The 25,323-nt window shown below is 41.6% G+C and overlaps 1 protein-coding gene across 1 annotated transcript in view; it reads left to right on the forward strand.

The window, feature by feature from the left end:
• SPATA5 (spermatogenesis associated 5) overlaps positions 1–25,323 on the forward strand; it is a 140,244-nt gene that overhangs the window by 90,353 nt on the left and 24,568 nt on the right. Inside the window, exon 15 of the mRNA XM_030450446.1 lies at positions 16,886–17,050. Coding sequence (XP_030306306.1) covers positions 16,886–17,050 — 165 coding nt within the window. The remainder of the gene's footprint in view (positions 1–16,885; positions 17,051–25,323) is intronic.

Below are 25,323 nucleotides of genomic sequence, written 5' to 3' on the forward strand. Positions count from 1 at the left end.
TATGGTAAAGACCCAGGGCACCCGGGAACAAACAGATACTGGAAACCTTCAAAAATCTGGCAATTTTAGTTACTATTTCAGGAAACATCAATCAATAGGATATACTCTGTTGTTAGCTATTCCGTAGAAAATGTCTTTCAAGCAGTTTTGTATGTTCTAGATAGCTCTGGATACCTGAGGATATTCAGGTGTTCTCATTAGATTTTTCCAGCTGTTTTCTTGTTTCCCTGGTCATCCTCTTTCTTTAGTTTCAGAGGAGGAGAAATTCTTGCAGCTTTTCTGCATGCATTGCTTCTACTGTGAAGATGTATCTACATCTGGTTCTTTGTGAATACCTGTGTTGCCTTAATTGTTTATTATGCACAGTTGTATAGCCAGAAACCATTTTGAAAAGATGGTTCTTTAAGAAATACTTTCAAAATGTTTGATGTGTGTAAGCTTATGCTACAAAATGTGAACTGTTTCACTGATACTTCCACAATGTTGGCGACTGCTTCTCCTCCAGATGATGCCCAGTCGTTCTCATTGCCTCAGAGGCAGCAGCACAGAAAGGGTCTTGCCCTGCATTCCTGCAGCTCTCTGACTGCCTGGAGGTGACCTGACTGGAGCTGGTCCTCATCTCACTGAGAGCATTAACTTCTTTGCATGATGGGGGTGATTCTCATTTTACTGTCCTCTGAAGCAAGTAGAAGTCTGTAGGCTTTGTGCCATTGCCTTAGTTCCTTGAGGAGGAGTTTATGTTCTGTGATTGACTATAGGGAATACAGTTCTTCATACTGTATTGCACTGTGTTCATATCTGTTTGTTCTCCTTTGGAAGTCAGTGTGTTTTCAGCTCAAATGTTTGAGGCCAGTTGCAAAGTCAGGCACAGCAATGTAGTGAGCAGAGCAAGGTCTGGCCTCACTTAGCCAAGAGTGTGTGAGTGTATGTGTAGCTGGAAATATTTGTTTTCCCTCTGTTTGTGAAACTGGGAAAGGCTGGTTGCCAAGAGAGGAGCATCAAACCATGTTGTAATGTCTTTTGATGTTTCTTGCTTGGTCTGAAATCATGCTCTGATGTTAATTACTTTGGTGGGGTGTTATGTTTTTTTTTTTAAATAATTTAATGATTTAAGTATATAAAATAATCTTTGCCTACACCAAAATATTGCAGAGTGGTGTGATGCTACTTGAGGTTAGAAAGATGATGTGGAAGTCAGCTTCATACACAAGAAGACAGTCAGTAACAAACAACAGCATGTATTGCTACACATTCATTAGCAGCTTGATGGCCAAATGTTGATAGAGCTGAAAAGAGTTTCCAGTAGTCCCAGAGGCCCAGAAGCCCCCCAGGTCAGGAGGCTACAAGGTGGCACAGGATTTGTAAGGCCACAGCAGTCAATACCTTTGCTTGAGAACTTGGTTTTGTTCTGGATCTTTCCAGTATTTTTCTCTTCAAATTTTCTTCCATCCTCAGAAAATAATTTGTTTTCAGAGTTTTAGGCTCTCTGTAACCTACACCTATTACAGAGTATTTGTGTTCAGTTAAATTTCCTTAAATAAGCCACTATGGAGAATGGCATTTAAATGAAGAATGGTCATTCCAGAAAATTGGCTGGTAAAAGCTAAAATAAAATGAGGAAGAACACCCATGAGGATTGTGTACATTTATCTTATCACTACACAAAATAAAATAAGACTTACATCATCTATACTTCAATGTGAAAAATACAAAACAATTTGAAATATTACACCTGTGCAATATCTGTTGTTACATTAGCATCTTGAATCTAGTTGGATCTGTTAAATAGGGCCTGTTCTTAGTTATGCTTTTTGTTATATATTATAATTCATTATCCAGAGGCTAGGATTAGTTTGCAGAATAAATGTTAAGGGGTACACAAATAAGATGGGAGTTTTATGAGCGTGCAAATCTGTAATGCTAAATGGTTCTGTATTTTCATACATATTTACCATGGTTTTGTGATGATGATGATGATGAGGGTAAAAATAAATCTTCCAACAGTGAAGATCAGAAAAGGAATAATCCAAGCTAATAAAACTGATTCCCTTTCTTGTCTATTGCACTTTAATTATAGTCCATTAGAGATTTGGGAATAACTTTATTTAGGTATCTTGTTTAATGAATAAAATAATGAAGCCTCAAGTTCTTCTGACCGTCAGCAGTGTGCAGGTGATTATTTTGAAGGCAGGTATTTATATTTATCCAGATGAACCCCATTTCACTGTGGTTTATTATCGGACACTTAAGGTATTTATGGTCATGCCATAATCTGACTTACCCTCCCCTTAAATAACAAGACAAACAAACCACAAAACAAAAACATAAACCACCACCAAACAACTGGATTATTCTAAAGAGGAGGTTTCTTTAGGCCTGCTTATGCCATAACTCCTCTCTCAACAGATAGAAAAAGCCCCTAAAAGTTTCAAAGAAAACTTTCACCACAGTGACCTCCCTCCTCAGAAGTTGTTTGGGTTTATTAAAATTATTGATTTTATTTATAAATGAGGCAGTGTATTATGGAAAACCATTGCTATCAGTAATCAGTTAAGTAGTTCAAGATCTTGTCTATAGCTCAGTTTGGCAGGCATGATATTTTTCCTGTACATGGAGATTATGAATTTTTAGCATTTCCCTTCTTCAAAAGGCTTACACAGGCTTCAAAAGCTTTTGCCTGTGTAACACTGTTCTGAGGGACTGGAAGAGAAGTGTCTTAAGTATAGCTAATTATTTACTTACCTCATCAAAGGTAAGCAATGCTTTTCCTTGAGGTATGTGAATCACTGTACTTACCTCTATCTGCTACCTTTTCCTCTGCTTACTGTACCTTTTAGATATTTTAAGTAGAGACAATGGAATGTGAAAAAGTTTCTGGATCTCTCAGCTGGAATGTCAGTGTGCTGAAAAAAGACATAAACCTTCAAATCAGACCAGCACCCCCAAAACCCTCTGACTTTAACTGTCAAGGAACTTACCTGCAGTTTGTGGCAGTGTGCAGAAGAGGGTACCTACCCATGATACTGCTAATATGAATCAACTCTGGTTATAAAATTTATACACTGCAATCTTAAGATTCCATCTCAATGGCATCTCTGGAGACTGTGTTTTAGGAATGACTGCTGATAAAGGATGTACACGTTGGGGAACTGTGTTCCTCTTGGCACTCTCTAGGCTTTTGACTACTGTTGAGGCACCTGGCAGTGGGATGGAAAAGATGTGGGGCAAGACCTTCCACATAAAAACTGGTATTATTCAACATGGTGGAGGGTTTTTCCAGTATGCTTCCTTTCCTAAAAAGTTAAATGAGGAGAGTTCCCGTAGAAGTTCTACTGTTATCCCCCAGTGTTCATTTTTTTCTTTCTCCTTGTACAAAGTTGGGTAATTCTGGCAAATGTTGACCTAGTTCTTTCATGTATAATAATAAAAAAAAAAATTTAAAAAGGGAAGAACAAAGCTCTGGAATGAACAATACAGTTAATTCCATATGGATCTCCTTTTGCATTTTTTGTATAAAATAGCATTATGGGCAATAGTAAATAGGCTTAATGTGCTTGGGATTCAGCCTCGGGTGTTTGGCTCTCTTCCCAAGACCTGCTTCTAATGCTCTGTCAAACTGTATAAGGATAAGCTGTCATTGTGTGTTATGTGTAGGTGATAGTAGAAACTTCAGAGTAACATCTTTAGACAGTAGGGAAGGCTGTGCATATTCCCTGGAGGAATTCTACTATGTGCTTACCAGAGAAATGTAAAGAATAGGCATTGTTACACTGCTCATCTTTCAGATGAATTTTCATTTATGGCTATATAGATCATGTCCTATATACCAAACTGCTGTGCCTTCTTCTGTGAACTTGTGTGCTAAGGAGTCCATCCAGCTGCCCATCCAGCTCCTGCCCAGGGTTCCTAATGGCATCAGTGCTTAGGCTCTCCTAGCAGCACTGTGAAATCAGCTGCATCTGTGTTACCTTTCAAATAATATATTGTAATTAATGTAAAATGACTCACAGAGAATAATTTTCTTTGATAATCATACCATTATTTAACAGTAATTCCTGTGGGTTTACTTTTAAGTAACTTCATGTGAGAACTGTGTGTGCCCACAGGTACTGTTTAAAAGCTAGTTGGGTAATTAAACATTTTTGCTGTAATTGTTACCTCTTACAGCTGCTTCACTGAAATTCACAAGAATGAAAACCTGAAGGAAAAACAGCAGGAAATATGTAATTGGGGAAAAAAAAAATCTTGTGGGATATTCCAGTGGTCTGTCTGAATTTAAAAAATACAAGTAGGAAGTTAAAGAAATAGTTTCTGATGCAACTTGCAATGTACTGAGTTTCGTTTCAGCAATATGAATGGTAACATTGCCTGTAGTATGATCATTTAGCAGCCACTTAGTATATAGTAGTTAATAGAAATTTAAGACTTTATTTTATTCTGAGTTTATCAAGTCATAGTTAAAAAATACATTAGAAACAGTCATTCATTTTGATAAGTTTGTTATAGTTTGGTTGTGCAGACAGTGTTATCAAGTAGAGGTGCAATCTTTCACCTCTGCTGTTTGGAGCCACTGTTCATTTAAGTGGGAAAAAGTGAAAAAGTGGGAGAGAAAAAGTTGACTCAGGCAGAACATGGATTATGTTACTTAAGAGAAACCACAGCTAGGTTGTTTTCCAGGTAAACCAGATCCAACAGACCTACAGACACTCATGCACATACATTAAAAAAAAAAAAAAAAAAAAAAAAAAGGTTAAAAACCAAATAGACATAATTCAAACCACAGTAATTTTCTACTCCAATAATGTAATACAAAGCCAAGCTATGCACATAGCCAATGTCTTCACGTAGCATGGCATTGAGATGTGAACAAACAGGGGTGTCCAGAAAGAAGTAGCCTAATAAATACCTCACAGCTGCATTTACCAGCATGCGGAAGATTTAGGTGTTGATGCTTCACAATTAAAAACTGATCTATGAGTCTTCCACTGAAATTTTGTTTCCACCTTAACAGCTGGATGTGAAAGCTGGAAATCCACCAAAGGTACAGACAGACGTCTAAAAGCTTTTGAAAGTAAATGCCTCGGGGGAACAGTAGGTATTAAATGGAATGAATTTATAACAAATACTGAGATTCGTCAGGGAGTTGAACACGACTTAATCTCCTAAATTATCCAGAAATGAAGATGGAAATATCTGGGATATGTGGTAAGAATTAAGCCAGATCTGATGCCAGACTGTCTGCCATAGCAGGAATGCCTTCAGGCTGACTGTAGAACATCTAAAAAGGGGCTGACCGGAGTAATTTCTACCTTGAAAAGTGCTCAGAGATGGAGACATTGTGGGGACAGTCAGGGAGAGAGCCAGATGGACTATCAGCAGTGTCTCACATATGTTTGAAGGAACTGCAGGGAAACAAACGTGAGTTGGGTGGCACCAGAGTTTGTAATCTCATGTCTGTCAGGAGCTACGAGCACTTGGTAGGCCTGTAAAATGATTTCAGGGTTTTTGTAGACACCACGCCAGGCCTGGTGACTGGCAAGTGCAGATTTTATCCCAGAGTCCAAGATCTGTCACTTGCAACTGGCAGCTGCAGTGAACACTGTAATTTATATAAACTCAGCACCACCCACAAGTTTCTAAGATCAACACACGAAGTGGTTTCTGCTGGTATGAGGGAAAAAACCACCAGGCTGTCTTCCTGCATCCAGGTGTAGGAAGTCAGTGATTGTCTGCTCGCAGTAATAAGAGGAGGCATGTCTGCCCAGCCTTTTGTTCATCACAGCATCTTGGCTTCTGACCCAGCCAGTGCACCACTGTTCTTAATTAGCCTGGGTCTTAACTGAGGAGTATCCTGGCATGTAGCTATCTGGGGTTTTATGGTCTAGCATGCAGTTCTTCAGTGCTGCTTGCTCTTGCTCAGTCTCTGGAACTGTGTCACCTCTGCTGGTACACTGGTGGCATTGTCCTCAACAGCCACATCTGGCTGTTCCCAAAAAGTCATCTTCCCTGGTGTGCTTCTCTGGCTCCTTAGCTGTATAGCTGTGTGTAAAGATTCATGCTGCATGGCTGCTGCTAGATGCCCTAAACCCAGCAGTGTTTTGTTGTTCTCACACTGCTCTGCAGATGCTCTAACCAGAGGCTTCTTCCCTACTGCATATACTGCAAATACTTATCTGTGTTTTCTCCTGTTTATAGTTAAAACATTGTGTGCATTTTTTGAAAGGGGAAGAGGCCTTCATTGACGTGCAGACACCTGGACTGATGGGTATTGAGTTAAAAACCTATCCTGTGTCTTCTGTTGTTTTTGTTTTGTTTTTATACAAAAGCATAGTTGGGGTTCTGTGGCCTGAACAGAGGCATCTTGTGGTATTTGTTATGCTCAGCCAGGTCCTGCCAGGCCTCCAGCCATCCCTTTGGCAGAGGGAAAGCTCCTGGGAGATATCTAGGATACCTTAGCCAGTCTTGAATGGTATTGGCAGCTGGGTTGTACCCAATGTGTGTTAGTTATGAAGAGGCAGAAGGGCTGTGCCTCCCCACAGAGAGGTGTTTAAACCAGGATTTCTTTCCCAGTCTTATAGAAATATAAACCTCAAGACAGATTTTTCAGAGACAAGATCATGTTGGTTTCCAATTTCAGATACATTTCTTAAATCGTGACTTTATTTTCTCTACGAGTTAAATGGCTTTTCCTTCAACTTCTTGTAACCAGTATCTCCCTCATTGCTTCGAATGGTCTTCCAGAGACACGGTAGTAAAATAAGTTCTCTCAAATAATGAAAACCAGAAACTGGTTTGTTTTTTTTTTCTGCCGTGGTATTGGCTGTAGTGACAGAAAGTAATCAGTTTCCTTTTGAAATGGTTTCTGAATTGCTTCATTGATGTTGCCTACCTCTCTGATGAGCTCTTCTTTCTCTAGAAGCAGCTTGTTTCACATACCTGTTTTATTCCATGAACATTCCTTTTACCCTTTGTTTTTTGTAGTTTGTTAGACGTGTCTGTAAATTTGGTCACAAGCCAGGTAAATGATCAAGATTTCCATGGTAGGGTAGTCACTGAAGTAATCAGATGTAAGCAATCCAGAAACTGATAGGACAGAAGGTTATATAAAAGGGAACACACAGCTTTACAAACGTGTCATCCTGCATGCAGCACCTTGTCACTGCTGGTTCTGACACCCGGTGTCACCTCTGTCTTCAGAAGTGCTCAGAGCACGTCCTGGTAATGAAGCCTATGGAAACAGAATGTAGAAGAGAAAAGCCATTACAAGGCAGGTCCTGGTAGAGCTGACTTGCTGCAGATTATTGCCACTTGAGGATCCATTGTCTCTCTGAAAAGAATCTCATCCTGTGCTGGTAATTCCATCAGCCATTTCATCAGTGGTAATATAAAGGCACAGCCTATGCATGGAAGATACTGTACTATGTGGTAGATCTTTGTTACAGCTTTCAAAAGCTCCTGAAGAGAATTGTAGTATTTTGGCAGGGGCTCAAAATTCTCTTTCCTACAAGGAACAGGTTTGGTGGTGGTTTTTTTCTCTAACATGTCATTTTGAGGTTACATGGTAACATGTGTCAGAGCTATGCTAACCTCTGTCATCCAGCTGTTATAATTGTGGTATTTTCCTTCCTTTTCCTTTGCTTTCCTCTCCTTTCTGCTTTCCCTTTCTCCTCCCTCAGAAAAAAAAAAAAAGGAAGAAAAAAAAAAAGAAAGTAGTAAACCAAAACCAACAAAACCCACCTCCTTTTATACTGAAACTTCAGGTGGAATGAAGTGGTTATAAAAGCATCTGTCAACACAGGAATGGTTTGCCAAGCTAAGTATTTGGGTTGGAAGTCATGCCTTCCCAACTGCTTGAAAACAGGAAGTATCTCTGTTAAGTGATGGATAGCTCTACTTTGCTGAGAGGAAGAAAAGGCACTTTTTTTTTTTTTTTTTCTTTTTTCTGCTTTCTTTTTTGCCTCTGGGCTAATAAATGATTTCTGCAGTTGTTCCATGTACTTAAAGAAAGAACTGTGGAAATGTGTGTATGGATACACACATCTGTGTGTGTGTGTGTTTATATGTGTGTGTGTCAAATACAAACTAAAAAAAAAACACCAAAAAAACCCCCAAAACCAACAATCCACTTTGTACATGATCAGTCCCTGTCAGAAGCCAGCCCAGGCACATCTTATCCCAGTGATTCCTGTAAAGCTCTCAAAATCTGTCAGAAACAGCCTGCAGGATTGCAACGGCTCCTGGATGATTAATTGCCAAAAGAGTCTGGTTCCAGGTTCCATTTAATGTAATTGTTATCTTTTCTAAAGGGTTTCTTTTATTAAACCCTCACCCCCCAAAAAAGAGGGAAAATAAAAAAGATCTGACATTCCTGAGGTTTTGCACCTCTTAGACAGGAGCACGGAGGACTCTCTTATGTAAACATACAGTGAAGAGGGTGTGTTACGTAGTTTATTAGCTGATGATAGATTTTTTTTTTTCCTTTGGTTAATTTTAACTTTACTAAAAGAATTTTCTTAGAAATGGGGAAGGAAAAGCTGCATAACATCTAGAGGAGAAGAGAGGGAATTCCAGTGCTTTCTCCACATCAAAACCTCTCTGTGAAACCCAGCAAGTGGCAAAGAACTAGGTCTCTCCTGCTTCTTACTAATTTGCAGAAAAACAGTAAAAAATTGGAACACTATCTGTCTGCATGGTGCTGCAGTGAGACTGCTCAGATTGGAGATGGGGAGAGAACCAGACACTGGGTCTGACATTGCCCCTTGCAAAGGAAGCAGCACTTCGGGCTGAGACTCGGTTGCAAGGAGAGGACAGTGCAGCTGCCACTCTACAAAGAGAGGAAAAAAGGTCAGGAACATGGGTTTTTTGTGGAGTTTGCAGGTTGAAAGCACGTGACTGAGTGTACTGAAGTATGGGCAGATTGTGGATAATCTGCTGCAATTGTCTTCATTTTTTTCTTGAGACCATACTCACAGAGCAGGGGGGAGGAGAGCCTCTTTCCCTGTTGGTACTCCTTGTCTTTGAAGAGAAGTGAGAGGCTGCATTGAGAGATGAATTTCAGTGGTGCCAAACTGGACTATCAGCAGGGTTGCTTGGATTTGCACTGCTTTTACTCCATTGAAAATCTGCTGTGTTACTGATGGGTTTGGACTTTTATAGATGGAATCCTGGGCAACGCTTGGCTCCTGATGAGCTCTGCAGTAATTTGTGCCAACTGGCCAATTTAACTTTTTTTTGAAATATCAGGGGAAAAAAGCATGCAGATACGGGTTCAGCAGCTGTAGAGTATCTGCCTGCAGATGTTTCTGCCAAGAAAAGTGATTGAAACTTGGTTTCTTGAGATATTTTAATCCTATCTGAACAAAACCACATAAAAACGTGCTCTGTTATTGTCTGCATGGGCCAAGGAGCACATTGTTCCTTGCAGTTGTGTTTACATGGTCTCATTGCTGCAATGAAACAAGTCTCCTCAAGTCTTCTTTTTCCATGAGTCCCCTTGAATTAGCTATATTAATCAAACTGTCAGTGGCAGGACTGTGTGTCAGTGGTTGGGACACTGATGAAAAAGATGAAAATGTTTTGGTGTGTTCAGCTTTGTCCAGGTTTGGAAATATAAGCCTGGCTTTTTGAAGAGGTTTTTTTATTTTTTTTTCCCTTCTGCTAATCCACAACTGGCTTGTTTAAATGGTGGGGAGGTGATATACCCACCACCTTCTTCCCTGCTGCCCCTTCTCCATGGGTGACCGTGGCTGCTGTCAGCTGCAGGAGGGACCGTGGGATGTGAGCTTAGGATCAGGGCACAGGAGCCTCTTCCCTGAGCTCTAGAGGCAAGATAAGGCAGCTGAATAATCACTGGAGCTGTGTTCTTGGTGCCATATCCCCAAAGGCAGAGGCACAGCTATCTCCAGCAGCCAGGAGCAGCCCTGAACCACCGTGGTTTGGCAGAGAGGCAAGGGCTGGGGTGCAGATGCCAGCACCATGGCTGGGTGGTGGGGCACGTGTTGTGCACCCTGTGCTGGTGGTGGGAGGCTCAGCCCACAACAGGACCACGTCCATGCCTGACTGCAGATATCAGGGTGAGAAAATAAAATCCAGAGCAGCTCTGAATGCTTTGGCTGTGTGGAGAATTGATCTGCTTTCACATCAGATCTAGAGATCTTTGTTTTCTTGAAGCACCTGGAGCACTGCCTATTTATAACTTAGTTACTTAAGTAATACTCCTATCTGTTTAAAGGCACAACCATTACTGGAAATGACTGATTTGCTGGGAAACATGCAGAAACAGAATGTGTTGTTCAAACAAATGGTGCCAATGGTTTCTATTGATTCCAGGCAGTTTGTTCCCCAGGTTTCATTTTATAAGGAAAAATTAACTTGTTATTTCTCTGCATAATGGGACTGTAGGATAAACTGTGTTTTGCTATAATAACCAAGAGTCTGATCTTTAATCTGAACAGATTCGTTTCCATTGGGAGCCAGCACAGAGCAATTCTAGAAGGTACGTTGAATTACATGTAGAAGTTTCCCTCTGTTGATAAGATGAACTGGAAACGGGTCAAAATCAGTGATTGATGGAGAAGGATTAACTAATGGTAGAAGACTTGGAGGATAAGCAAAGGGAGTAGATGACTCCTGTACAAGCAGGGACATTGGAGTGCTGAGCCGTGAAGGGCAGATTGCATTCTTATATCAGATGGTTAACACTCTGTGTCACTTCATCTTGGTTTGGATTTGGGTGATATAAACTGTTTCCCTGTTTGAGTTGGTTTACTTTTTGTCAGTGAATCAATCCATGTGTTTGTTCTCTGTCTTTAATTAGCACTTTTGGTTAATGCCTGAGTAAAATGTTCCCGCTGTGCTCGGTGCCACTTGACAGCGCGTCCTTCCTGAACACCTGCTCTCTCTCAAGCCTATCATGTCTTTTCTTGTTAACTTGCACAATGCTCCAGATCTTGAGCAAGACTGGCATGACAGAAGGGTTGTACAGCCTGATTTTTAGAAAGCCATGTGGAAGGTGAAGTCTTTGCATAGTGACTGATAATAGGAGACTGCAACGTTGTGTAGGTGCTTGTTTCCAATAATATCTAATAAAATTCTGTTTGCAAGTGCGGTTTTTGAAGAAGTGGATATACTGTAGGTTAAAGAAGCAAACTGCTCCACCCTGAGATGAACTGCAGATGTTGTGTAACGACAGCAGGGAGTAATCTGCACAGATCTTGGGAGAAGTACAAGGGTGGTGACCAGCAAACAAGGTATCAAAGAGAGTAACTGGTTAGAGATGTTGGCATGTGCTGACAGTGGTGACAGATGTTGGCAAAGAAGGAAGAAGAAGGTGGGGAGGAGGAAGAGTGTGGGGAAAGGGGTTCTTGGCAAGAAAAAAGCAGTCTGGCTTGACTTGGGAGCCTGTAATGACAAGACTCCAGGCCTGTGACACAGAAGTGTGTCACCTGAAACAAAGCAATTAAAGGTTGCTTTTCGAAGCAGCTCATGCCAGATGGAGGGGTGAATAAAAAAACTTGTGAAACAGTAAAACTTAGGTCTCCACTGGCTTTGTGGTTTTTAAGTCCTTACAGTGATACTCTGATGTGTCTTTTCCCCTCAGCACCTTCTGATTTTGGTAACTGAACTATGGTTAAGAAAAGCCTCCAGGAGCCTGTCTCAGAAACAGGACAGAGGAGCTTCCCATGCTCAAAACTTCCAAAGATCCTAAAATGCCAAGCCCTTCCCGGTCTGTTGCTTGTGTAACACGACCTGCTCTGCACAGAGTGAGGACAGAAATATCAGGCACCTAGAAGAGCTTCTAAAGCATAGGAGAGGCACCTTTGTGGGAGCCAACCCCACACCTGCCAGAGATACACGTGGTGGCACGAGGAGGCCCTTTCATCTCATCCTTGTTACCAAAGGCACTTGCTCAGCCTATCTTTTTGCCTTGATACTTTACACACTTGCAACACATCTGTCCTGACAAAAACACAGAGCAGATCTCACAAACAGTTCTTGCTTGCATGGATTACAGGAAGAATGTGACTGGCTTTAAATATTCAAATACCAGAATGATGAAAGTAAAAAAAAATGCATTAAGGAATTGGATGACAAGATAAAGAGCACCTCTCATATTTAGGAGTCCATGTAAATGGGGACCACAACCAGTGTTCATATATAGCCATTGGTAATTTAAGTTGGTAGGATTTAGTTCCAAAGGAAGCAGGTTGTTCTGTTGTTTCCAGCCCTCTCATTTTTATCTGTGCTCTAATTCCAATGGATTCCAAAGGCAAGATTAAAATTTTAGTTGCATTTTTTAAGTTGTGCATCAAAGTACATGTATTTACTTAAAGGCAAATGTCTTAAATGTAGTATAAAAATCTGGTCCTGCTTGCAGAGATTGATTGCAGCACAGAGCATGCAGTAACATTGATTCTGCAGGTGAACTTTGTTACCTGCTGAACCTCCCCTCTCTCTCCTACACACCTCAATTTGACATTTGCTCTGCAGCTTGTGTTGTGCTATGCAGGTTTCATTTCTTAATGAAAATTTTGTCCAAGTTTGCCACGTTTCTGGAGTGGTGTTTTTTTCTAATGTCAGGTTATCTTCTTGTGCCATTTATGTTGGACATTTTGCTGTAATATCTGATTAAGAATGAATTTTATGATTTAGCAATGGCTGTAGAAATATGTCAGTAGGAAAGCATTGGGGTTTTTTTTATACCATAGAAAGCTCATCAGCTGGCCATGCCTCTGTTAGTGTTATGGTTTTGCATTGTTTGACAGTCTTGCAGTGTCCAAGTGTTTGTTGAAAAAGCTAGCTAGATGGATGCTGAAAACGAGAAAAAAAAAGGAGGAGGAGGAAAATTAGCAGAGCCCTAAGGTTAATCTTAGTCCATTCTTAACAGGAACCACTAATATTTTCCTGGCTTTACCTATTAAGTTTTATTTCCTGAGATAATTCTCTTCATAATAGTACACAGAATACACCTTTTTGAGCCCACTATTTTTTCCAATGATATATATTGAAGTAATACTGTATTTTAATTACCAAAGAATTTAAGCATTTCTTTTTGAAAGGGGAGTGCTTTCTTCATAATTAAAATATGGTTTTGCTGTTGATGATGATTTGCATTATGTGAGTTATCCCACTTTTCTAGTGCCCCCCTGAAGAATGTTGTATCTGTACCACTAGTAACCTTTCAGTGGATTGCACTTAGACCCCTTTTGTAGCTGTTGTGGTATCAACAAAGAAATCACAGAAGCTTGCAAAAGAATTGCTTAATGGTATGAAGTATTCCGGTTTCTACAAAAACCCCAATTACTTAATTTTGTGCCCTTCCTGGCCTACATAAATTATGCAACCCTCACATCTCACCATCAGTGAATTATGTAGCTCTGTGCACACATCAATTAATTTTGGCCCCATCAACTTCCCACCTCCTGTGTGCTCCTGGCCTCAAATCAGTTTTGCATCTCCCAGCCGCAAGCAGTTAATTTCCTACTCCCAGCAGCTTCTCTCTGCCTCAACCTGCAGCACTGCTTCACCCCTTCACCCTCCCCCACCTCCCTCTCCTCCTGTACAGCCATGCCACCACCTTCTCCTGCAGAATTCCTCCTCCTCCTCCAGCTTGGCACTGCGGGTCAATCCCAGATGGCTTCAGCAGTGGGGCAGCATTGGATCCCAGTGTACCCCATGGGCTGGTTCAGAGGTGACCTGAGTGTCCTCCAGGCTTTCCATTGCCAGAGTAAAAATTGCAACACTGAAGCTCCATCTTCTGGAATGGTCTGTGAAAGTCCTGCTGTACTGGAAGCAGCCACCTCCAAAACACTTCCTATGGGGAAGCTGCATCATGCAGAACCCCACTAAGGAGAGAAGCAGCTCCCAGGTCTGTGAAGGAGGCAGTGCTGAGGAGAGAGGTGGTGCCAGCATCCATCAAACAGTGTTCTGTGTTCTGCCAGCAGCAGAGGCAGTCATGACCTGGGCCTTGGTGTTCAGTTGTCCACACCAAGTGCCACAGTAGGCTTCTCCAAGCAGCCCAGAAAGAGCTCATTTGCCTCCAGAGGAAACTTCACTGTGCAAAAGCATCAAGAGGGATGTCTTGGTCCCTTACTGTCGACCTCTGTGTGCAGCTCAATTTGGGCTCCTGAGTTACTTGAGGCAAAATGGTTTCTCAGGGTCAGCACATTGCCCTCCCAGCTGGATGGGATGGTGGAGACCATCTCTCTTCTCTCTCTGGAGGCTGGGGCCAGAAATTGACTCTTCTCTCAAGTGAGGCTACAGAATAGTTCCTTTCCTCTCCCTTTTTTCTATGTAAACAGGAAGCACTGCAGAGATTGTCTTGTGCTTTTTTTTTGTACAGTTCCCAGCACATCTGAATATCCTGGATAAGGTCCCTAGGCCTGATCGTAACAAAAAGTAATGATAGTCTGTTTAAAACTTGGGTCTCCAGGTAGGGCTATATATAAAATGCAAAGCTTTGGGGAAAAACTGGAGGAAATACAATTCTTAGTAAGCAAGCAAAAACCAAAAAAAAAAAAATATTCTCTCTTTTCCACCTGCAGTTGTGCTTTGCAAGCATGGGGTGCTCTGTCGTGTTGGAAACTGCACCTCAGACTGAAAGCTAAGGTAACCCAGGGCACTGCTTGCTCCCCACTTATTGGCATCCAGCACAGCAGCCATGGTCACTCACAAGTGGGAAGCTAGGCTGGCTCTAGAAAACATTCTCATTATCTTGGCATCCTGATTAAACCTGTCTTCATTTAAAAGAGGCACACCACTGTACTCATGTGAACATCTCCTGTTTCTTCTAAATAAGAGCGTTAGCTATGGGCATTTCCTTAAGAGCATGCAGAATACAATTGCAGTATAATTCCTCTCCATCCACGCCTAGTCTTGAAACATGCAAATTTCTCTTTCAAGTGTGTTGGCAAAAATGGCAATATCCTGATAGACTCATGTTTGAAGCACTGCCTTACACACTGGTGGAGTTATCAGTGTGTTGAGGTGCTTGGTGAGTATATCAGGTGTGCTGTGGAAAGTAGCACAGTGCTGAGGAGAGAGCAGTGGGCAGGGTGTTTCTGGCTTGCTTTAACAGGACCCAGCATTGGCCGGGGACAGGGACAGTGTCCTGGCTGGGTACAGACCTTGAGTCTTCCCCACGGGGCCTCCCTTGTGCACCCAATGCCCACGCTGCAGCTCCCTGCACTTTCTGGTGAGCATTTTCAGCTTCTGTTTCAGAAATAACAAGACATCTCTTAATGTTCAGGATACGTTTTTCCACTCTGAAGCACCACAACAGTCTTTTTAAAGAAACTCTAGGAAGGGTGTTGACTTGATCAATGCTGTGCAGGAAGGAAAGCTCTTTCCTACTATTTTTTCAGCATGACTTTCACTGACATGATCAGGCTGGGAAAAGACTTATTGGCTGACAGCCCAGGACAGCCATGCAATATCTGTAGTCATCTGGAACTCAAAACTACTCTGCCCAAGGGAGAACTATAACATAAAAACAATTCAGGTTACATGCTGAATGTTTTAAACATTGTTCAGTTTTTAAAAAATAGTTTAAATGCTATTTATGTGCATTCACTATGCACAGGTTTTGTGGTTGTGTTTTTCCAATGTCAAGTAAGAAAAGCTGGGTTTATATTTTTTTAACTGTAGATAGCTTCTTAAAAACTTGGGAGATTTTTAGAAGAGAGCTTCCTCTTTTCTGATAAATTTAAGAGCTTGTCTTCTCTTGGGTATCAGATATAATTGTTTCATATATATATATATATATATATATATATAAACTTGACTTTTTGACCCCAGCATGGAATCACGGAAGCTCTGGATGGAGGGGACTTCCAGAGGCCCCGTGATCCCCCTCCCACACAACATGGGACTGTCACCAGCATCAGATTAGGGAGGACTGGACTTCATCTGGCTGGGCCACAACACCCCCAAGGACAGTTCTTGCAGCTTCCCTGATGACCTGCCCTGCACTTCTGTGCTAGAGATTTCTTTCTCCCACCCGGTATGAACTGTCCCAGGTGCCCTCTGTGACCATTGTCCCCTCTTGTATTGTCTGTCACTGCTGCTCAGAGTTTGCTTTGCTTCCCCCCCATCTCCCCTGTATCCATATCATCTGAGTAGCCCTGGGAAACCAGGGAGCCAGAGCCAATACACACCTGTGGTACTGCAAAGTTGGGGCCTTATCTTGAAACTGTATTAATCTGTTGACTTTTCAATTGTCTTGTAGCACAAGGGAAGGAAAACCGAGCTTTTTTTCCAACAGTTCAAAGCTCATGCTAAAATGTATTAATTATAATGCTTTTGCCAAATCTGCGGGTTTTTTCCTCCCCCTTTTTGAAGCTGAGCATCACTGGCCTCTGTCTATTGTTACCTTGTTTTGCATAGAAAACTGTCAGAGTAGTCTGTTCTTCTGTAACCGTGTGTGACTCTTAGTTATTTGGGATGCTTTACATGAATCCAGAATGTAAACTTCACTGCAAAAAACTTGGGTTTTTTTTCTCTTGCTGTCTTGATTGAAGATCTGAACTTGGGACTTGTCCATTGCCACCTTTCCTTCTGCCAAGTCCTAACATTCCAACACACCTTGCAACAAGCCTAAAATTATTATTTTATGAAAATGACTGTGGCTCCATTATGATTCCTTTTTTCCATAAACTGGTAGTTCTCAGGCTGTGTAGCCTTACAGTCTTTCCAGCAACTGATTCTAACATAGGGGGGTAACAACCCCCCCCTTGCACATAGCTTGATTGTTCATGTTCAGCTTCTTGGTTTTGCTGAAATTGTCAGCTATTTGGCACCATTATTGTTTTAAATTGAATTGTGGTTTTTCCTTTCTTAATATGCTGTTCCATGTGCTGTAGCTTTTCCTGTGATGCTTTCATTGCAGGCCTTGCTGAGACCGGGACGAATAGACAGAATTATCTACGTGCCACTGCCAGATGCAGCCACTCGTGGGGAGATCTTCAAGCTTCATTTCCAGTCCATGCCCATCAGTGATGAAGTCTGCCTAGCAGAGCTTGTCCAGCGCACACAGAAATACTCAGGAGCAGAGGTAAAACTTCCTGAATGATCGTGGCTGCCAAGTCGGTGCACAGAGTAGTGGTTTTTAAAATGGAAATCAAATATCATCCAGATATCAACCCTAAAGCCTTCTCAAAGTGGTGGAAGGAAGTATGAAGGAGAACGTTTGAGAGATTTTTGTGTTTCTGCTCAGAAAACAGTATATAGCCTGGGGCTTTTCTTCTTCAGGATGCCAGGGCAGGAGCCTTTTCCAGGCCAAACATTGGTGTTATCACGGGTGGCTTTGTGAAGGATGTGTGCCAGGAGTGGAGGAAGGTGGGGAGGAGTGCCCACAGACACTTCACCTGGGCTTCTCCATGCCCCCAGAGATCTTCTGCTTTTAGGATTGTGACAGAGAGCCTTAGATGGAGGGAGGAGAGACAGAGTTCTGATCCACTGTAGGGGGATTGCAAGGGACTCACTGGCCACTTGGAAGCTCATATTTTTCTGTTCCGTATAATTCAGACCTCAGAGCAGCACTTACTGTTCTAACTCATTGCTATTAGTCAGCTTCTGACAGTGGATGTCAGAGAATTATTTCCTGTCCTGGGTAGGAGGAGACACTTTCTCAGGTGCTTCTGCCTGGCAGTTATAATAAGCATTGGGACGTTCTTGGTCACTGCTCTGCTCCCTCCATATTATTCATGTCAGTGTCCTCATGAAAGAATATTTCAGTCTTTCCTCATTTTGATTAATTGAAAGTAATTAAATTACTTCAAAAATTCAAAGACTGTTATTAAAGTTGCCAATTTGAGCTCTTAAAAGTTGCAAGATAACAGAATTAAAATTTCCACCTTACCATAGCCTGTCCTAGTGTATGCATTATCACACCATCTTTAATTACATGGTCACCTTCTACTTTTTCCATACCAGAGTGGAAAATGTGATGTGCTTGCCTCAGCTCCCCCATCTTCCCATGTGCTATTTACAAGGGCAGGGAAATAAGCTAAGCTTTTGTCTTGGTACAAAAGAAAGGGTGACTGGGGAGTATTTGTGTGATTCCTATAATGTTGAGGGCCCTTCTCAACTGGCCTGTCACTGGGTATGTTCCCAGGCACGATGTTGATGTGGTTCTCACTGAAATGCCAGTATGTTGTAAAATGCTGTTTTGCCTGTCAGTAACCCCTGGCTGGTGAGGGCACTGCCCAGAGTGCTCCAAGTCCCAGGGCTGGGGTCAGACCTTGCCATGTGCAGCAGCAGTGTCTGGGCTCCCTCCAGGCTGGTTCTGGGAAGCTGTGTGACTGCAGATGCCAAAGTCAAACCCACAGGAGCTTCCCTCTGCACAGCAGAGGACAGACTGTGCTCTGGGAATGAATGGAGCAGAGCTCTGGGGTGAGCAGAGCAGTTTGGTGTAGCACATCCTTTTGATGCAGAATGTGGGATCTTGTAATGAAAAAAGGTTACACAGGCTTCAATGCTGGTCTTGAAAACTGCTGCAGCTCTTCTGCTTCCATGCATTGGAGCAGTGACTTGAAACAGCAATAATCTGTGACATGAATGCCAGTGACAGGACTTCTGCTGCCCCAGGAGCGTTCATCTGCCTCTGGCTGAGTTACAAGCCTCCAAAAACATAAGTGTAAACAATCTTTACTGTTGCATATGGAAACTGTGTTTTTACCAGGCAACTGTAATGCCTGTATTTCAGAAATTCCAAGCATATGGGGATTTCCTTTGGATCTGGATCAGCTGAGGCTCTAGTAGTGAATTCCTGTGCGTGGCTCATAATGAGTCGCAAATGTCTTGGTGCTGGCTTTGTTCACAACCAAAAATATGTTAATGGGTCATTGAGTGCAGCTACAGACGAGTTACAGGGGAAAAAAGCCTGCCTGTTTCTAATATGGTATTTCTCATGAATTTTATTCTTTTGCATCATTCAAAGAATTATAATCACTGGGATATAAAGAGCAAACACAGAAAAAGCCTCTGTCAGTGTTCCTTGGAAGAATATATAAAAAGTCTTGACAGTTGGCATGCACAGTGGCCAGTTTCATTAAAGCCTTTTCTTCCCAGTGTCTCCAGCTTCCCAGCTTTACAAATAGTTTCCGCTGCTGAATGGCAAGTTCCCATTCTACAGTTCTACCCTTTGTTTAGAAAAAGAAATGGAAAATGCTTGGGTTTGTGAGTAGGAGATGCTGTATGAATAGCGAGCTGCGTGTAAAGATACGTTGAATCATCCTGACATGAGCTGAATAAATAGCAAGTGAAGTGGATGGCTCAGTATGCATCTGCCTTCCAGCTTGGCCTTTTTTCCAGTCAGATAGTTGTGTATTTTTGCCTGTCATCACTTGTGACCAGTTATCTCTATTCACCTGCTGATGTACAAGTCTCTTAATGAGTGCCTTTAAGGATATATCAAGATAGCAAAACAGGGTGATTACTTCCACTGTTTCATGTGAGAGAAGATGGAAGATAATTTACAATTTCCTTCTCCTGTGTGTAGGTGAAATTTAATATTAAAAATGAAAGTGCATTAGAAGAGCAACTTCTGTACAGTCAGTTTTTATTATGCTAATAATACAGGTCATACAAAGCTTCAGCTTTCTAGAAATATCTGGGTTTTTTAATTCAACCTTCATTTAGAGGCCCTTCTGAAGTAGTGTTCTGCAGCAGTTCTCGAGGCTCTTTATCAGGGATACTTCAGTATCTGTAAATCAGGAAAGTAAGAAAGTGGTTTTAGAAGTTTCTGAATAGGTTTTGTCTCCTGAAGGCTGTGGCCAGGCAGCTGACACCTGGGATGGTTGAGCAGGCAGTGATGCTGTGCTGCACCAGGGACCTCACCACCCCCTCCAGCTGCTGTGACATTAGCAAGGAGCACTGCTGGGCACAGAGAGGTCTCTGGTCCTTGAAAGTAACAAAAATGGTTAAAACAGCAAGCACCATGCTGCCTTGAAACTTTTTTAAGGTTTATTCAAGTGTTTCTGCATTTTATCTTGGGCAGAATTGCAACAGATCCGATTTTTATAAAACTGATGATTTTAAAAATGGTTTTATGTAATTGGGATGTCTTCACCTGGAGATACTTCAGTTTGATCATAGCATTTTCCTAGGGTACTTCCACTGTTACACTTCATGCTGAGGAGTTTTATCTGTTCAGTTTCTCACTGTGCTTTCTATAAAGTTTGATTGAAGATCGATCCAACAAGAGAATTATTTAAAAGCAATGTTTTAAAGTGCAAGCAGTGTGAGTTCTTTGGGCCTCATTCATTTGCTTTCATGATGCTGCTACAGCCAGCCTGCTTTAGGAAAGATGGGCCTTCCACAAGTTCAGGTGATCTGCTTTTTTAATTTGGGGTTCAGGTTAGATTTTTTCATCATTTTTGGCTTCTCTCTGTTGTAATATAAGACACTAACAGTGTCAATGCACTTTCTAGTGCAAGTAAGAACAAAATCAGGGGCACAATACCTGATGGGAAATTGCTTGTCCTGTAATTTTTAAATTATACATTGTCTCAAACAGAAAAGGTTGTTGCTGGACATGTATGCTGGACACCTACCTTTATTAAGGCAAAGATTGATGTCTTCATTAGGCCTGTGTGGGGAAAAAAAAGAGATTGTATCATTTGCCTTTACAAATTAAGCTGAAAGTGCTGTCTGCCTTCAAATCAGTGGAGTCTGCTCTGGGAAAAGGGACAAGCAAGGGCTGAAGGCTGTGCTTCCCCACTGCAGAAATGTGTTGTTCCAGACAGTACGTGATTCACTGGAAAACAAACCCAGTTGAGTAAGGGACCTTCTTTTGTTGTCTGAGCCCCTGCCAGATTATGGTTTTGTTGCAGTTTAGAGTGCAGTAGCAGAGAGGCGGGAACTGAAATCAAGTGTTGAGTTGTTTTGAGTTGAAACTTTGTTAGAAGTTATTAAAAATTAGATGGTATTATGACAATATTCTTAAGTCAAGTGTGCTTATAAAAGTAAGCTAATGTGGCTGACTGCTTTTAAACCAGTGGAAAGCAGGTCATAGTGAAAGTGAAGGCTGGCATTGTTTCTATAGTATTATCAGTTTCCATGCTTACAGGACACAATAGTAAAGTGGGAATCTGGAAACCTGTAAATCTTTCACTGGTTCTTAGTTAAAGTAGAATAGTTAATGTAAAAAATATCTTTCTCACTTTGCAATAACTCTCAATGGGAACTGAGAGAATGAAGGGGGTGGGGGGAAGCAAGCCAGTAAGGTTTGCTCTGCCTCAAATGGGAGCATATTTGATGCCAAAAAGTATCTTTGAAGCACCACACTAGCCCAAATCAAATAAAGCCTTTGATTTTTAAAACATGTTTAAGACAAAACTGAAAACCAATAGACTCTTCAAATCATGTCCTGGCTAAAGCTCATGTTTTTCCTTTTTAGATACAAACATGTTTGTTCCTATTATGCTTAGCTATGCTACATGCAGTGTGTGTTCAATTCCCATTGAATTTCACAGGTGTTGAAGGTGCTCAGAGCCTCATGCCTTGGGACTGGCCCCTCAGATTTTCAGCTTCTCAGATACCACACAAAAAATGGACATGTTTCATCAGAAATGTGTGACTTGAACATGCACTTTGGTAGTTAAAATATCTGTGGCTGAAATGACTCTGGCCTGACTCTGCTGGGTGACCTTTCCTTCTGAAGGAGTTCTGCTCAGCTCCATACAGTGCAATGCAGTGTTCAAAGGGAGGAACACTGTCAGACTGGAACACAGCAAGATTAAGGCCTCAGATGAACCTCTGAAGTTTCTCTTGGAATGATACATAGGATCTGTTAATTTATATCACTCATTGAAAGTGAGCATTTTTGTGTGGGTGGGTGAGGAAAAGCAGCTCAGCCTTCATCCAATATGGGTAATACGGGATCACCACCTTCCTACACATGTTCAGCAGTACTGAGAATGTGTTTGGCACAGGTGGCTGGAAGGTGAGGAAATACCTGGCATTGGGAATGTTTTCCGAATGTCAGTGTTTGGGATAAACGAGATGAATCACCGGAAAGGAAATAACTGCACAGGACTTCCCATGGGATCCTGCTCTCCGCTGGTCTCGCAAGAACCTTGTACGTGCAGAATGTGCTTGGGCAGACTGGGAACATGGGCAGCACAAGCATCTGGGTAATCACTCACTGGCATGGCAGTGCAGAGCCACGAGAGTTTGTGGCATTTTGCCACCTCTCCCCACTCTTCTTTTTAGTGACTCCAGAAAGGTCTGGTTCCTCTGGGGTGTTTTTCAGATATGGGGTTGGGGGGGGGTTGCTGCCGTAAGCAGGTTGATTTTTCATTGCATTTTGTCTCAGCTGAGACCTGATGAAGCACTGGATGCTTTTGCCCTACAAGTATTTAAACTGTGGTTGATTTAATTAGCATGGGTATGCAAAGTGTAAGGTTTGGAATACGAGAGGGTATTTGCACTGAAATTTATTCATGGCGAACTCATCTGGGAAAGAACACTTTATCCTTCAGTGAGATAATGATTTGCTAATAGTTTAATCAAGCAGAGGAGATTTAATGCATCTGGCTGAAGGAACATTCGGTTCCAAAAAGGACAGACCCATTAACAGCTTAGGAGGATACAGCTGAAACTTGCTTCCCAAGTAACTCAAAGAACAGTGATCCTCAGAGGAACCTGGGGAAAACACTGGAGGGAATGTGAGTGAGCCCCCAGGCGAGCACCACGCAGTGTTGAGATACAAAACCCAGCCTGCTTCTCAAAGATTTTCTGTTTTCTACACAGCCCAAAATGCCAAACATTTTGATTCCTTGAATGCTGAAACACGTCAGGTGCAGGAACCTCACATATAATTTCAGTATGTGGTGCTTTTTCTCTTCCTTTCTCCATCTTCACTAACTACTTGAATGGTATCATCCCCCCAGGTTTTGAAATGGAGCACTTGTGTTTGCTGTTGTCCCCCGTGCTTTTGAGGGGTTGTTTCTTGTTGAATGCCTGTTGAGGGGAAGAACCTGCAATAGGAGCAAGGCTTTTTCCAGGAGTAAGGAGTCCTCTGCTGATGGTGCTGCTTGCTTCCCATCAAAAAGCAGCTGGAGTTTCCCCAAACCAGCCGCGTCCCAGCAAGACACCAGTGTTCCCACTCTGCTCTTCACCTCCCTGCCCTGCCCTTGCCATCCCTTTTCCATGCTGCCTTGCACAAGGCAGAATTCCCAGGAGCTCCCACTTGTTGGAGGTGGCAGAGGGGAGTGTGTTGGCAGCACAGCAGGAAGGGACTCTTCAGCTGTAACCAAAATGCAGGCTCCTAGGAGGGGCTTGGGCTGATGGACTGTCAGCCTGCTTCACTTGCCCTCTGCTCTTCCCTGTGGTTTTGCTGCTTTATTGTCCTGGGTCTGGCTGCAGTTCCCAGCAATGGAAAAACATGTTGCTCTTTAAAAGCAGATGGGAATTCATTCCTGAAGAAAAAAAATATCTCTTCAGGCTACTCCTATTGTTTTCATTTAGTTTTATTTTTTGTCTGTGAGTTATTTCTGGCAACTTCTAATTTAATTCATTCTTCTTTTTTTGTTTTGTTTTTTTGAGGGCTTTTTCTGCTTTGTTTTTTCTTTTCAATGAGACAGCAGGGTCGTCAGTGTCTTAATCCACACGTTTTTAGATCAAAAACAGCTATAAAACGTTTAGAGTAAAAACTGCATTTACAGTGATCAGGAGGGTACTGAAAATGTTCTTTTATTTCTGCCTTTTGGAGTCTTTTCATTGAAGTATTACAAATGCTTGTATCAGTTCAGAGTGGCAGAACTTGCTTTTATGTTGAAAAAAGGAATAGAAAAAGAATTAAACAATTTTTTTTCCTGACACAAACCTGATTTTCTTATATAAACCTGTGGTGCTGACACTTATCTTGGAACTTATGTCACAGGATTGTGTGCCACAGGGTGTGTGATTAAAGTGAGCTTGATGCTCTGAATTTGGCTCAACTGTCCTCCTCAAGTAGAAGACAAAGCAAACAAGAAAAGTCATTGCTCTTCATAGAGAGTTAATTCCTGATCCTTGACTATTAGACACCAACTTCAGGGGTAGATTCTCAACCTATATAAATTGCTGTAAGTATTGAATATGTCTTAGTACATTAGCAAAAGATATGTCCAGTGTTTTTTGATTAATTTTCCATGAAACCACTGGTTTGTATCCACTTTTTTCATAAACAGGGGAAGAAAGTAAACATTCTTACATATGCATTGCTATTTCTTATGCCCTTAAGATTATTGTGTCTGACAGTCTTAAGTGCCTGCTACAATTCCTTTGCTTGGTTGTCAAACTTCAGTGTCACTTTAACTTTCTCCACATATATATTTGTTTTCCTCTTGGATATTGTGAGGGTTTTCAGGAGGTTTCCTTCCCACTGAGGCATTATCTTGGGCATCACCTTGGCCAGGAGAGCTGCAGAGGGCTCCCCACTTCTGCAGGAAAATTTCCCTTCTGTCTTAAGCAGTGGCAGTAAGAGTAGTGGTTGGACAACAATATCCAGAATAGTTCTGATTATGATCTTAATTGGCACGAGGAATATTTAAATGTAGTACCTGAAGGCTAAGTCAGATAGAATGTTTATACCAGGTGAAGCCATAGAGAGGAACACCTTGTGCTGACCTACTTGTGCTTCTGGTACTGAGCCTATTAAATTGCTGTCAAGGTGGAAGAAATGTTAGTGAATGGCAGAGGAATAATTAACCCTGGTATAGAAACTTATTAATCTACCTGAGTATTGTTGCTGTGAATTAAGAATGTGTAGCACAAGTACAGCACTGACTGTTTACACTTAACTGGACTGCAGAGATCAGAGAGATATGTGTGTGTATGAATTAAAATATTTGAACATATATTGGTATCTTTGTGTACATATAAAATAGGATGTTTGCCTTTGGCAGTCGTGGGTGAAGTAGTTGTTGCTGTTGCAAAAAATTTGGAACCCAATAATGAATAATGAAATAATATCTAATAAAATAAGTAACTGTGCCACCAGACAGTGAATATCTTGAAAAATAAATGTACTGAATGTCAAACTTAAAAGCCATCACTGTTAAAGCTACATTTGTGTAGAACATGCACCAACTATTCTGCTCTCATTGCATTCTCCTATAATAGAAGTAATATTCCATTTGGGTAAAGTAAATGTTGGCTTTATTTGGGAGGATCATTATTGAGTATTTGGAAAGGTTTTGTGGGGTTTTGGTTTTTGTTTTGTTTGTTTGTTTTCTTAAGAGTTTTAAAATTTGATCTTCTTCAATATTCCCCATCCCTAAAAATGTAATGCCATTAAGTGATTTGAGTTTAAAAATGCACTCTGCAGTATTCCTTTCA

Source organism: Calypte anna, chromosome 4B, assembly GCF_003957555.1.
Source record: "Calypte anna isolate BGI_N300 chromosome 4B, bCalAnn1_v1.p, whole genome shotgun sequence".
NCBI lineage: Eukaryota > Metazoa > Chordata > Aves > Apodiformes > Trochilidae > Calypte > Calypte anna.